This window comes from Typopeltis vanoorti, chromosome 20, assembly GCF_054136105.1.
Source record: "Typopeltis vanoorti isolate ZY-2024b chromosome 20, IOZ_Tvanoo_1.0, whole genome shotgun sequence".
Taxonomy (NCBI): domain Eukaryota; kingdom Metazoa; phylum Arthropoda; class Arachnida; order Uropygi; family Thelyphonidae; genus Typopeltis; species Typopeltis vanoorti.
The window spans coordinates 45,144,073-45,158,015 of record NC_143568.1 but is presented as its reverse complement, the minus strand read 5'-3'; the positions used below and the strand labels follow the sequence as shown (position 1 = coordinate 45,158,015).

Here is a 13,943-nt window from a genome sequence, read left to right as displayed (position 1 = left end):
CTGGAGGTAGAGTTGCAACTGTAGTTATAGATAGATCTTTTGATGCTATTGACAAATCCAATATTCTCAAGCCTCTGGCTCTCTAATCACTTGCTGTTTCAGGTAATTATCTTTTAGTAACTGCATAAATTCCATTTTCATCTTGTCACATGGCATTTTCTCCTTCCAATCCATATCCACATAGTTGAAGTTTCCCATGATAAATGCTCAGCATGCACGCCTGCTTATCTGCCAATACATGGTATCTAAATCTTCCTCTGGACCTCCAAAGTGTATAGCAGCACCCAACAACATATTTTGCCCATTCACTTTTTCTTTCATTCTCACTCCTGCTGTGACACACACCAATCATTTCTCTAGTCATGCGAGTTCATGTTTTGTCTGGTGAAGGACAACGTAAGCAAGCTATTTCTCTATCTGCCAAAACAATAAACTATTTCACTTCTCCCTTCTCCCAATAATTTTTGGCCAAGATGATAAAACAATGCAAAAAACTCTTCTCCTATTCCTACAAAGAATCTGGTAAATGGTCGAAATTTCAGAGCGATGCTATTATATGAAATCCATTTTAACATTAATATTTCATATTCCATAATAAATTAATAAATATCTTAAGTAGCATTGTTGCAAAACAACACATCTGTCATTACTAAAGTCATTTTAAACTGCAATATCAATTTATTAATAATTTATTGAAATATGAACAGCATCTAACCGACATGCATTCACAAATCAAGTACAAACTCATTAACTTTCCTTTCCATTCATGTCTCTCACCACTATTCTTTGCAGCAGCCTTCTTTTGGTTTTCTAAAAACTTCAATCTACACTTAATTAAATCCAATTTTAATATATATTTTTTCATTCACAACTTCTGCAAACCGTTTGCAACATTTGTGATTTACCATGGTATGCACTGGAATACTAGAAGAATTACAGATTTCACTGTGGGGGTATCATAAATATAAAATTAAAAGTACCATATCTTATTTTACACAAGAGTGTTTACTTACCTGTTTTAGCTTCTTTTAAGCCTTGGCCATATGCATGCACAGCAGCAGGATCAGCATCATCCTGACCAATTCTAATACGGAATGGACTTTGAGGTATGTGAATGCCATTACAACGAATATGTATTTGATGAATACCATTCTCTTTGGGAATAAACCTTAGAGCCCACTGATCTTTAAATAAATAAATAAATAACATATTTGATGAATACAATTCTCTTTGGGAATAAATCTTAGAGTCCAATGATCTTTAAATAAATAAATAAATAACATATTTGATGAATACAATTCTCTTTGGGAATAAATCTTAGAGTCCAATGATCTTTAAATAACATACACACACACATGTTACATAGCTATACAATAATTTTAATTTATTAAAATGACCTTTATCCCCTTTTATCAGAAGTTTATCCAATAACCAAAATATCTGAAATTACAAACATAACTACATACTGCAGATTGCCTTCTTGCTTTGCACAAAGCAATGTATGTACCATCTACAAAGTAATGGGCATCATGAAGGTGTTCCCAGAATAGCACTACTAGCAAGCTGAAATTTGGATTAAAGAAATAACAAAAGAACAAGTTTATATCATGAAGAGATTAGCTTAATTTTTAAATAAGATCCTGCATCTATTATACAATAGTTATTGTCACACTGTGTTTACATGGATTAAAAAAAAATAATAAACAAATGCACTGAGAAGGTCATGAACTGTGGGAGGGATTGATTTTTATTTTTCTGTAGGAACTGTTGCCAGTATACCGGCACGGGTCTTACGTGAAGCGGCTAAAGAATTATCAGTGCCCTTGACCATGTTGTTTAATCTGAGTCTCAGGTCTGGTTTAGTCCTGAAGTTCTGGAAAGAGGGGAAAACAGTTCCACTGCATAAAGGAGGATCCAAGACTACTGTTGCAAATTACCGACCGATCAGTATATCAGGAGCCATTGTCAAGGTCTTGGAGAAAGTAGTCAAGGGAAAAATACAGGAATAGATTGATGAAAATGAGATAGTGTACAGGGGACAGCATGGCTTTGTGAAGGGTAGATCATGCCTCAGTTACTTGCTCAAGTTTTATAACACAGTGATGGCTGAACTGGAAAAGGGTAATGGGTTTACAATTCTCTTTGGGAATAAATCTTAGAGTCCAATGATCTTTAAATAACATACACACACACATGTTACATAGCTATACAATAATTTTAATTTATTAAAATGACCTTTATCCCCTTTTATCAGAAGTTTATCCAATAACCAAAATATCTGAAATTACAAACATAACTACATACTGCAGATTGCCTTCTTGCTTTGCACAAAGCAATGTATGTACCATCTACAAAGTAATGGGCATCATGAAGGTGTTCCCAGAATAGCACTACTAGCAAGCTGAAATTTGGATTAAAGAAATAACAAAAGAACAAGTTTATATCATGAAGAGATTAGCTTAATTTTTAAATAAGATCCTGCATCTATTATACAATAGTTATTGTCACACTGTGTTTACATGGATTAAAAAAAAATAATAAACAAATGCACTGAGAAGGTCATGAACTGTGGGAGGGATTGATTTTTATTTTTCTGTAGGAACTGTTGCCAGTATACCGGCACGGGTCTTACGTGAAGCGGCTAAAGAATTATCAGTGCCCTTGACCATGTTGTTTAATCTGAGTCTCAGGTCTGGTTTAGTCCTGAAGTTCTGGAAAGAGGGGAAAACAGTTCCACTGCATAAAGGAGGATCCAAGACTACTGTTGCAAATTACCGACCGATCAGTATATCAGGAGCCATTGTCAAGGTCTTGGAGAAAGTAGTCAAGGGAAAAATACAGGAATAGATTGATGAAAATGAGATAGTGTACAGGGGACAGCATGGCTTTGTGAAGGGTAGATCATGCCTCAGTTACTTGCTCAAGTTTTATAACACAGTGATGGCTGAACTGGATAAGGGTAATGGGTTTACAGTGATACTGCTGGACCTGGCTAAGGCATTTGGCAGGATACCACATGGAATTCTAATCCATAAACTACAACATATGGGAATGGATATAGGGTTGGTGAGATGGATAGGTGGGTGGTTGATGGAGAGATATCAGAGAGTAGTTTATTCAAGAGTAGAGTCCAAAAGACTGCCTGTGACTAGTGGTGTGCTTCAGGGTTCTGTTCTTGGACCACTGCTGTTTAATTTGTTCATTAATGATATAGGGAAGGATCTAAGAGGAACAGTTCATTTGTTCGCTGATGATGCAAAGTTGGGTAGGGCAATAGTGAATGCAGAAGATGTCAAAATCTTGCAGGACGACTTGGATAGATTGGAATTCTGGGCTAAGGAGAATGGATGTCAATTTAATGTGACAAAATGTAAGGTTATGCATTTTGGGGTGAAAAGATTATCAGCAGTATACCACATTGGTGGAACTGTACTCCAGGAAATTAATAAGGCCAGGGACTTGGGAGTGTTGGTGGATAGAGAGATGAAGTTTGGGGGGGGGGGCGCATTGCAAAAGTAGCTAAATCAGCTCATCAACTCACTTGGTTATTGAAAAATACTTTGATGAGCAGAGACAAGCAAGTTATTGTACCTCTGTACCGAGCCTTGATAAGACCTCATCTCGACTGCTATGCCCAGATTTGGTCACCTAGGTTTCTTCTTGATAGGAAGGAGGTGGAGAGGATCCAGAGGCAAGTGACCAAGATGATAGCAGGTCTATGGAATGAACCTTATGAGAACAGGTTGAAGATTTGTGGGTTGCAGAAATTAGTTGATAGGTGGAAAAGGAGGAGATATGATTGAGACATTAAAATTGCTAAAGATTTTCTATAGGATTAATTCAGAGGATATTTTTGAGATCAGGACTGATGGTAGGAGAACTAGGGGACACCTATGGAAGCTGGGCAAGAGTGTGGTTAGCAAGGGTGTTAGAGCTGGGTTCTTTACTTTTTAGAGTGGTAAATGAGTGGAATAAGCTGCCAGAGTCTGTTGTGGGTGCTATGATGGCGAGTGAGTTCAAGGCAAGGTATGATAGATACTGTGAGAATGTCGTATAGTTGTGTGGACATGATGTTTAGCGCCTCCCTGGAGTCTCCTGTAATAATAATAATAAAAATAATAATTATATGAATGAGTTCTGCTGCAAGGGAGGCCCTATTCAGAACAAAGAATGGAGGTTCTGCTGGTCAGAATTTTTCATCATCATCAAATTCCTGACATGTACCCTCAAGGGGTGTACAGGATATGATAGTACTACATGAAAAAAATTACATCATCATTAATTTCCTATCTACAATTTTCCTCCAAATCAGTCTGTTACTTGTCAAGACTCCAACATTATCAGATCTTATATTTCTATCGTCTAAGGCATTTTGTACGGTATCAATCCACCTATATCTTGGTCTTCCTCTGGGTCATTTTGCTGCCAACCTGGCAGAGAACACTTGTTTTGCTAATCTTTCCATGCCCATTCTGTTTAAGTGACCATACCACCTGAGATTAGCACTGCTAATGCATTCCTGGATGCTGACAATGTCAAGTTCTTTCCTAATATCCTCGTTTTTAATATGATATTGCCATTGATGCCATCTGTTCATGCCTCTAATCTTTCTCAGGACTCTCATATCTGCAGTCTCTAGTCTTTGGTCAAGTGTTTTACTTCTGACCCAGCTCCATAAGTTAAAACTGGTTTGAACACTGTCTTGTATACAGCTAATTTAGTGTTCCGACTAATTTCTCTCTTATTCCATATGAATGTATTCAATTGACTTCTCACCATACCAGCTTTGCTGATTCTGTTGTCTATTTCTATATTTAATTTACCATCTTCAGTAAAAATCATGCCTAAGTAGCTGAAATGTTTTACTTGTTCCACAGGTTCTCCATTCACAACACAGTTGACATTTTCAATGATTCTGCCTATTTTCATTGTCTTTGTCTTTTTATTGCTGACCTTCATACCATATCTATTACAACAGTTATTCAATTTAGTCAGAGAATCTTGCAGGCTTGTAGTGGATTTATTTAGAAGTATAATATCATCCGCATAAAGCAAAGAACTGACATTAACATCTCCAATTCTGATATCATGTATAATACCAATTTCCTTCATAATGTGATCCATATAGATAATGAATACTGAGGAGATAATGTACATCCTTGTCTCACACCAGATTTAACATTAAACCATCTTCCTGTACTTCTTTCAATTCTAACTGCTGACTTACAACTCAAATAAAGACTAAGTATTGCTTGATATAATGCACCATTGACACCATATAACTGTAGCGTATTGAATAGCTTCTCTCTTGGCACCTTGTCATATGCCTTTTCCAAATCAACAAATTTTTATGATATGATATTGTTGAGGGAGATGATGTGAAAGTCTGTGAATGTATCTGCCCATGTGAGGGTTTCTTGTATACTGTGAAAGAGAGGTTACCATTAGGGAAGTATGTTATGAAGGTGTCTAAGGATGGCTAGACTATCCTTTTCCATCATAAATTGAATTCTTGGATATTCAAATTTGAGGTGAAGGAAGAAAGCATATAATGTGTGTGGATCATGAGGCCAAATGAAGAGTGCCTCATTTAGGTATCTTAACCTAAACGAGGTTCATTTAGGTTAAGTTCATTAGTTCACTGTTACTTGTACTAGTCTCGCTGCTAGTAATGCAGCCCTCAGCTCATTACAATCTGAGCTCTCAGCAATACTCAACCCGAAGCTCTGGGCAATTCTTTCGGACATTTCAGCTTCTCACAGAAAGAATTCATAAAATTAAGAATAAAACACAAAGTACAACAGCCTTTAATTCAAAAGTTCATTCTCATGTAGAAAAGTTTCTTCATTTGGTTGCAAACTAAATTAAACTTGCCAAGAAATTATATTCTTGTTTAATCCTTCATCCAAAAGTAAGCAAACAAGATTTGTAAGTGAAATACATTCACGACTGGGCTACTTGTATATAGAAGCCAATAACTTCACATTAATTGCCTTTATATCCCATAATGCAAAGTATACATCATCCTGTGAAATGTGTATAATGCTATTATGACTATGGTCAATTAAGTCTAGTATACTATGCTTTAGGTACTAACACACAGAATCAAAGGGAAAATCATCACAGCAAATTTAGAAAGTGAAAGACATCTTTTTTTCTTTTGTTTTTTTGGATCTGCAGCTAACTAGATTAATCTGAAGAAGTTTAGAAGATTAAAACTTCAGAAATATGGAGAACATTAATGCTCTAAGATCCCAGTTTACAACCAAAGCCCCCAGCAGGCACCCACAGAGGGCATCCTACCTAGTTAGAACTAGTCTTTTGTCCATATGTTTTACTTAGTTTTTGTGTGTTACAAGTTCATATTGTACTTCCTGAAGATGTCTGTGAAAGACAAAATATTGGAAGAATTAAACAATGTTTTTAAATCCTTCACAGTGCTGTTTTACTCCATTTAGTCTCAAACATGAGTTTGGGAAAGCTTTTCAGTGGCAGATGACTTTTGTTGCTCAATGTGAGATGATTATCTTGCTTACTAGAAGCCTAAAGTGGCTTAAAAAAGTACTATGTTTGATCTCCTTTCACCAACTCTAGTCATAGTCATCAACTGATAAGCATTACAAGATTATCAAGTAAATGTGTCTGCTGCTTAAGCTTCTTTCATTCTCCTTTTATTTTGCTATTTTCTTTGGTTTAGAAATAGATGAAATTCAGTTTTACAACATTAAACAAACTAAATTATAAAAATTTGTAAATTTTTATTGAATGAAGAGATAGCAACTGGAAGTAAAGAAAATTAGTTTCTTGAGTTTTGGAGGGATAACTACCTCAGACAGTATGTATCAGAGGGCACAAGAGGATTAAGGGTCTTGGATTTGGTCATCTCATCGGAGGATGTAATTATCAATGAGGTATCAAATCATCCACCAATTGGTGAAAGTGACCATGAGGTGATTACTTGGGTGGTTGCCAGCAGTGCAAGGACCCCTGTGAAAAAAGGGTATATGTGGAACTACAAGGGGGGGTGATTATGAAGAGCTCAGGAGACAGCTTGCAGGTGTAGCATGGAATGAGGAGTTAGCTGGAAAAGAGATCAATGCAGCTTGGGAGATTTTCAAAAAATATTTAGTAGATGCAATGTCTAAATGTATACCATGGGTGAGAAGGTTAAATAAGGTAGGTGTGAGATGGATGAATAAAGAGATTAAGCATGCAATACAGAGAAAAAGGGCATTGTGGAGGCAGCATAAGAGAAGTGAAAATAACCAATTTCATGAGGTCTACAAAGACCAGGCAAGGAAGGTGACTTGGTTGGTGAGAGTAGCTAAAGAGAGGTATGAACAGCAGTTAGCTAATGAAGCTAAAAAGAATCCTAGGGAGTTCTTTCGATATGTAGCCAGCAAAAGAAAGAATGATTATGGAAGGATGACATTGATTGGAGGAAATGGTATAAAGACAACTGTTGAAGAATGTGTGGTGGAGATACTTAATGAGCAGTTCATAAAGATCTTTCAATCTTGTGAATGTGACTTCATGGAGAGATTAAGAGCAGTTGATGATGGGGAGGAGAGACTGACTGAAAGTGAGCAAGAGGTGTTTGGGGAGTTGAGTAAACTAGATGTAAATAAGGCTGTGGCACTTGATAATATATCACCGCGTATTCTGAAGGAATGTGCCAGAGAGTTGACACCTGCCTTGACATATTTTTTTAATACGAGTCTTGCACTTGGTCAAGTCCCTAAAGAGTGGAAGGAGGGCAAGATTGTGCCACTTCATAAAGGAGGTGATCGAAGTCAAGCATCAAACTATAGGCCTATCTGTGTGTCAGGTGTTGTGGTTAAGTTGTTGGAGAAGCTTGTGAGAACTAGGATCCAGAGTTGGGTTGACAACAATGGTATAATCTTTGATGGACAGCATGGATTTGCTAAAGGGAGGTCATGTTTTAGTAATCTACTTACTTATTACAATAAAGTGACTACTTCCTTGGACAGAGGAGAACGATACACAGTAATATACTTGGATTTTGCAAAAGCTTTTGATAGAGTACCTCATGATAAGTTGACAGTCAAACTAGAGCAGATGGGGTTGGATATTAGATTAGTGCATTGGATTGGAGACTGGCTATCTGATAGGTATCAACAAGTTGTGTATGGGGGTGCAATATCCAGGAAAAGGAAAGTCACTAGTGGAGTGCCTCAGGGATCTGTTTTAGGGCCATTACTATTTAACTTGTATATTAATGATATTGGCGAAGATTTGGATGGAGATATTCAGTTGTTTGCAGATGATGCAAAGTTGGGACGAACCATAAAGAGTAGTGAAGATGTTGTGTCCTTGCAAGAAGACTTGAATAAATTGAGTGATTGGGCAAGCAAATGGGGATGCGAGTTCAATGTTGCAAAATGTAAGGTTTTAAAATTTGGAAATCAAAGATGGGATGCAGAATTTATGCTTGGTGAGAATATATTGTTGGAAGTAGAGGAAATAAGAGATCTGGGGGTGATAGTGGATAAGGATCTAAAATTTAGGGGACACATCGCCAAAATTGTGAAGACAACACAAAGACTTCTGGAAATGATGCGGAGGACACTGACGTGTAGAAGTAGGGAGATTCTTGTTCCATTGTATAAGGCTTTGATTAGGCCACACATGGACTATTGTGCCCAGATTTGGTCACCTGGTTTTCAGAAAGATGAAGGGATGTTGGAAAGGGTCCAAAGGTGACTGTCTAAGGTAGTTTCTGACCTCTGGAATGTCGAGTATGAGGAAAGATTGAAAAGATGTAATTTGCAGAGTCTAGTGGAGAGAAGGAAGAGGGGAGATATGATAGAGACCTACAAGTTGGTAAGGGGTTGTTATAGGATCAATGGTGGAGAAGTTCTACAGAGAATAGTGGGAGATCAGGGGAGAACCAGAGGTCATCCCTGGAAACTGTATAAAGAGGGTGTGAGTAGGGGAGTGAGAGGCAGGTTTTTTTTGTGCAGAGTTGTGAATGATTGGAATGCCTTGCCTGAGAGTGTGGTGTCTGCAAGGAGTTTGAATGTGTTTAAGACACGGTATGATGAGATGTGTGTGAGATAAAAGGACCTCCTAGATGAGTCTTTGACTCCATGAAGTCTTGTTTAATAATAATAATAATAAAATATGTTTATCAACTGGCTTATATTTTTCTGGATTTGAAACCAGCATCTTCAGAGCATGTTTTAGATTACATGCAACAATAAGTAAGTGAAACAATTCGAATTGTAATAAATGAAGGATCTAAAGTCCTAATTTGTCACCCTTTATTGTTGTTAAAAAAAAAGTGGATCTTAAGACCCACTCTACAGTTGGGTAGGAGTGGATCTTAATATAACAGTCTCAAAATTTTTGGCAAATTGATGCACCCATACTTATTCAGGTTAGGCGAATGCTATGAAGCATTCTCCTAACTGAATAAATGAAAAGAAGAATGCTTCATAGCCATTGCTAACTCTGATATAAGCCAGTTTTCATCCTTTTATAATTTAGTTTGTTTAGTGTTGTAATACTGTTAAAATAAAACTGTCAGATTTTAGGGGAATACAACGTATACTAGAGTATTAATTAAAAACTTTAATTAATACTTCCTATATTTTGGTAATGTTACATTACCATCTTCAGTGATCACAAAATAATGATGTGCACATAGGCACTAACACTAAACAAATATCATCATCAAATTCCTGACATGTATCCTCAAGGGGTGTACAGGATATGATAGTACTACATGAAAAATTTACATCATTACTAACTTCCTATCCACAATTTTACTCCAAATCAGTCTATTACTTGTCAAGGCTCCAATATTATCATTATCGGATCTTATATTTCTATCGTCTAAGGCACATTGTACCGTATCAATCCACCTATATCTTGGTCTTCCTCTGGGTCGTTTTCCTGCCAACCTGGCAGAGAACACTTGTTTTGCTAATCTTTCTTTGCTCATTCTATTTAAGGGACCATACCACCTGAGATTAGCTCTGCTAATGTATTCCTGGATGCCGACAATGTTAAGTTCTTTCTTAATATCTTCGTTTTTAATATGATATTGCCATTGATGCCATCTGTTCATGCCTCTAATTTTTCTCAGGACTCTCATATCTGCGGTCTCTAGTCTTTGGTCAAGTGTTTTACTTCTGACCCAGCTCTCAGATCCATAAGTTAAAACTGGTTTGAGCACTGTCTTGTATACAGCTAATTTAGTGTTCAGACTAATTTCTCTCTTATTCCATATGAATTTATTCAATTGACTTCCTACCATACCAGCTTTGCTGATTCTGTTGTCTATTTCTATATTTAATTTACCATCTTCAGTAAAAATCGTGCCTAAGTAGCTGAAATGTTTTACTTGTTCCACAGGTTCCCCATTCACAACACAGTTGACATTTTCAACAATTCTTCCTATTTTCATTCTTTGTCTTTTTAATGCTGACCTTCATACCATATCTATTACAACAGTTATTCAATTTAGTCATGGACTCTTGCAAGCTTGTAGCGGATTTATGTAGAAGTATAACATCGTCCGCATAAAGCAAAGAGCTGACATTAACAATTCTGATATCATGTTTAATACCACTTTCCTTCATAATGTGATCCATATAGATAATGAATAACAGAGGGGATAATGTACATCCTTCTCTCACACCAGATTTAACATTAAACCATCTTCCTGTACTTCCTTCAATTCTAACTGCTGACTAACAACTCAAATAAAGACTAAGTATTGCTTGTATATAATGCCCCATTGACACCATATAACTGTAACGTATTGAATAGCTTCTCTCTCTTGGCACCTTGTCATATTCCTTTTCCAGATCGACAAAACTTAAATACAGATCTTTGTTATATTCTCATGCTTTCTCAACAATTTGTCGTAAAGTGAAGATCTGATCCTGACAGCATCTATTTGGCCTGAATCCAGCTTGTTCTTCACCAAGCTTTTCTTTCACAATTCTTCTCAACCATTTCTCAAGTATACTTGCATAGATCTTGCCAGGAACACTCAGTAGGAAAATACCTCTGTAATTCTCACATTCAGTTTTATTTCCCTTTTAATATATGAGTACTATTAGAGCTCTACTCCAATCATCGGGAATTCGTCCCTCTGTAGAAGCTTTCTGTACTATGTAGTGCAGCCACTGCAAGACTTTTATACCACCATACTTCAGCATTTCTGGTTGAATATCATCTACTCCTGCTGCCTTCCCACATTTCAACCCTTTGATGGCTTTTTCTACTTGAAGTATGGATATGTATTCCTGAGTGTATGCCTGTTGAGTGTTTTTTACCACTGTGCTATCACTGCTTGTTTCATTTAGCAATTTTTTGAAGTAATTACTCCATACTTCAAGGATATCTTTTTCTCCTGTTTTCATGTAAACTTTATCACCTCTAACTCCTTTTACAGCACTCTTTCCTCCATTTCTAAGCTTCTTCAACAACCTCCAGAATATCTTACCACTTCTTGATATTTATTTTCTATGTTCTTGCCAAAGTCCTCCCATGATTTTTGTTTAGCCAGTTTTACACAGTGTTTAGCTTTCTTACATTTGTCTCTGTATTCTGTAAGAGTAAAAGCTGACTTATTTCCCAGGAACTTTTGATATGCTTTCTTCTTTTCCTTCACTGCCTCTTTTACTTCCTGTGTCCATCATGGAGTTCTTATTTTTCTATCCTTGCAGACAACCTCACCACATGCCTCTCTGGCTGAATCAATCAGGGTTTTCTTCAAGGCTTGCCACTGAATCTCCAAGTTTTGGTTCCTGTTCTCAAACTCTCATTTTTTCTTCAATAATCTTTGTGTATTTTAGTCTACAGTTCACATCTGAGAGCTGCTCAACTTTTATTCACTTTAAAACTTTCTTACATGTTATTCTTTTCAATACGAAATTCAATTTTATCCTGCTCAAGACTAAATAGGATCGCTTCCAATTTCAAATCCTCTGTACACTCTGGTGTCCTGCACCAGGGAGAAAACATCACTATGAACAATAACATAGTCAATGAGACTTTTCTTATTCCTTGCCTCTTCTCTCCATGTGAATTTGTGCACATTTTTATGTTGGAACATGGTGTTAGTAATAACCAGTCCATGTCCTGAGCAGAAATCCAACAGATATTTGCCATTATTATTGGCTTTGCTCTTTTCTTCAAATTTTCCCAAAATATATTTGTATGTCTGACAATCATTTCCTACTCTGCTATTTAGATCCCCAACAAGGACCAACTTTTCCTTTTTGATTGTGTCAGTTGCGTTTTCTAAAGCCTCAAAAAATTCCTCCACTTCTACCTTAGTAGAACCTTCTGTGGGACCATAGACATAAATAAGTCTCATTGTCCAATTTGCCATTCTGGTATTTGCCCACATCACTCTACTTGTAACTGCCTGCCATTGAAGAAGATTAGCCTCGTATTTTGTGGTGAATACTATGGCTACTCCTTCTTTTCCTTGATTGTCATTTCCTGAATATAACATTTTGTATTTATTGTGCAGAAAGATCTCACCAGTTTTTGTCTTTTTTGTTTCAGTCACCCCTATTATGTCGATCTGGTACTTATCTAATTCCTCAGCTAACTCCATTTCTTTGCCATTCAGGCTTCTTATGTTGATAGTACCAATCTTTAACTCTGGTGATGTTGAGTTGGGGTGTGCTTTCAGATTTGTGCCAGTAGCTGACTTTTCACTGTTCGCCCGTTCCCTAGCGAAAACAACGGGGGCCTTGTTTAACTGGGCAACGCCCCAGCCAGCATGAAATTTTGTCATGTTGTACCATCATTTTCTATATTGGTTTAAGCCAATAAGAATACAATTTCCTCAGCTAAATTCGAAATTGCTAGCCCATCCTCATTCGTTCAGTGTCCAGGGAGATACGCAACAGGGTTCACCATGAAAAGGTGAGGATTGGACATTAGGTCAGAAACCCTGGTCGGTTTTCTCTGCATTCCTTTAAAGGTTATATGGAGGTCTCCTCTCAGTTTGACTGAAGAAAACAACTGAAGTTGGTCCTAGAGTCCTAAAGATGCCCCCTAGTGGCCTAATTGTCTTGGCTGTTGGGCTGATGTTCTTAGAATGCAAGCTTCTCATATTTGGGGCAGTCTCATGCATCCAAATTTGTTGAGGTTTGGGGAGTTTTTTTTTTTTTTTTTTTTTTTTTTTAGGACCTCTGAAAATAAATTAAAATTCAAGAAATTCTGCAGTTGGAATATAATTTTGCTAAATGACAGTTCGAAATTCAGGTCGCACATTTTTCACATTTTAAATTAATTTTTAAAGATGTACGTTATATGCTCTGCTTTCTGCAAAAAGATGGGGGGGGTGGTAATACTGGAAAATATGCAAGATCTTTGCTTAGGGCATTGCTATCTGAACTGATTAATTTTGTCCTGTTATATAGGGTTTTTATAATCCCATATTGTGTGTGTGTGTGTGTGTGTGTGTGTGTGTGTGTGTGTGTGTGTGTGTGTGTGTGTGTGTGTAGGGGAGGGGGTTGCTGGTGAATGTATCTACCTGTATGTGTAGATTTTCTGTAAACAGAAAAAGCCAAGGATCCATCAGGCTGGCATGTAATCAGAATGTCTAGGAAAGGAAGATTAGGGCTATCTGAAGAACTGATTAATTCTGTCCTGTTATATAGGGTTTTTATAATCCCATATTGTATGTGGTGTGTGTGTGTGGGGGGGGGATGATTGCTGGTGAATGTATCTATCTGTATGTGTAGGTTTTCTGTAAACAGAGAAAGTTAAGGATCCATCAGGCTGGCGTGTAATCAGAGTGTCCAGAAAAGGGGGATTGTTATTGTTTTTCTTTTCCAAGGTAAATTGGATCCTGAGGATGTTGATTGTTTAGCTGTGTTAAGAAGTTGTGAAGTGTATCCAAGCCATGTGGCCAAATAGTGAACACATCATCTATGTAACGTAGCCAA

At 37.0% G+C, this 13,943-nt stretch overlaps 1 protein-coding gene across 2 annotated transcripts in view; it reads right to left on the bottom strand.

Moving 5' to 3' along the window:
- LOC150095403 (filamin-A-like) overlaps window positions 1-13,943 on the bottom strand; it is a 640,838-nt gene that overhangs the window by 33,300 nt on the left and 593,595 nt on the right. For both annotated transcript variants that reach the window (XM_090410722.1, XM_090410723.1), the window contains one exon: window positions 1,014-1,184. In XM_090410722.1, coding sequence (XP_090266848.1) covers window positions 1,014-1,184 — 171 coding nt within the window. The remainder of the gene's footprint in view (window positions 1-1,013; window positions 1,185-13,943) is intronic.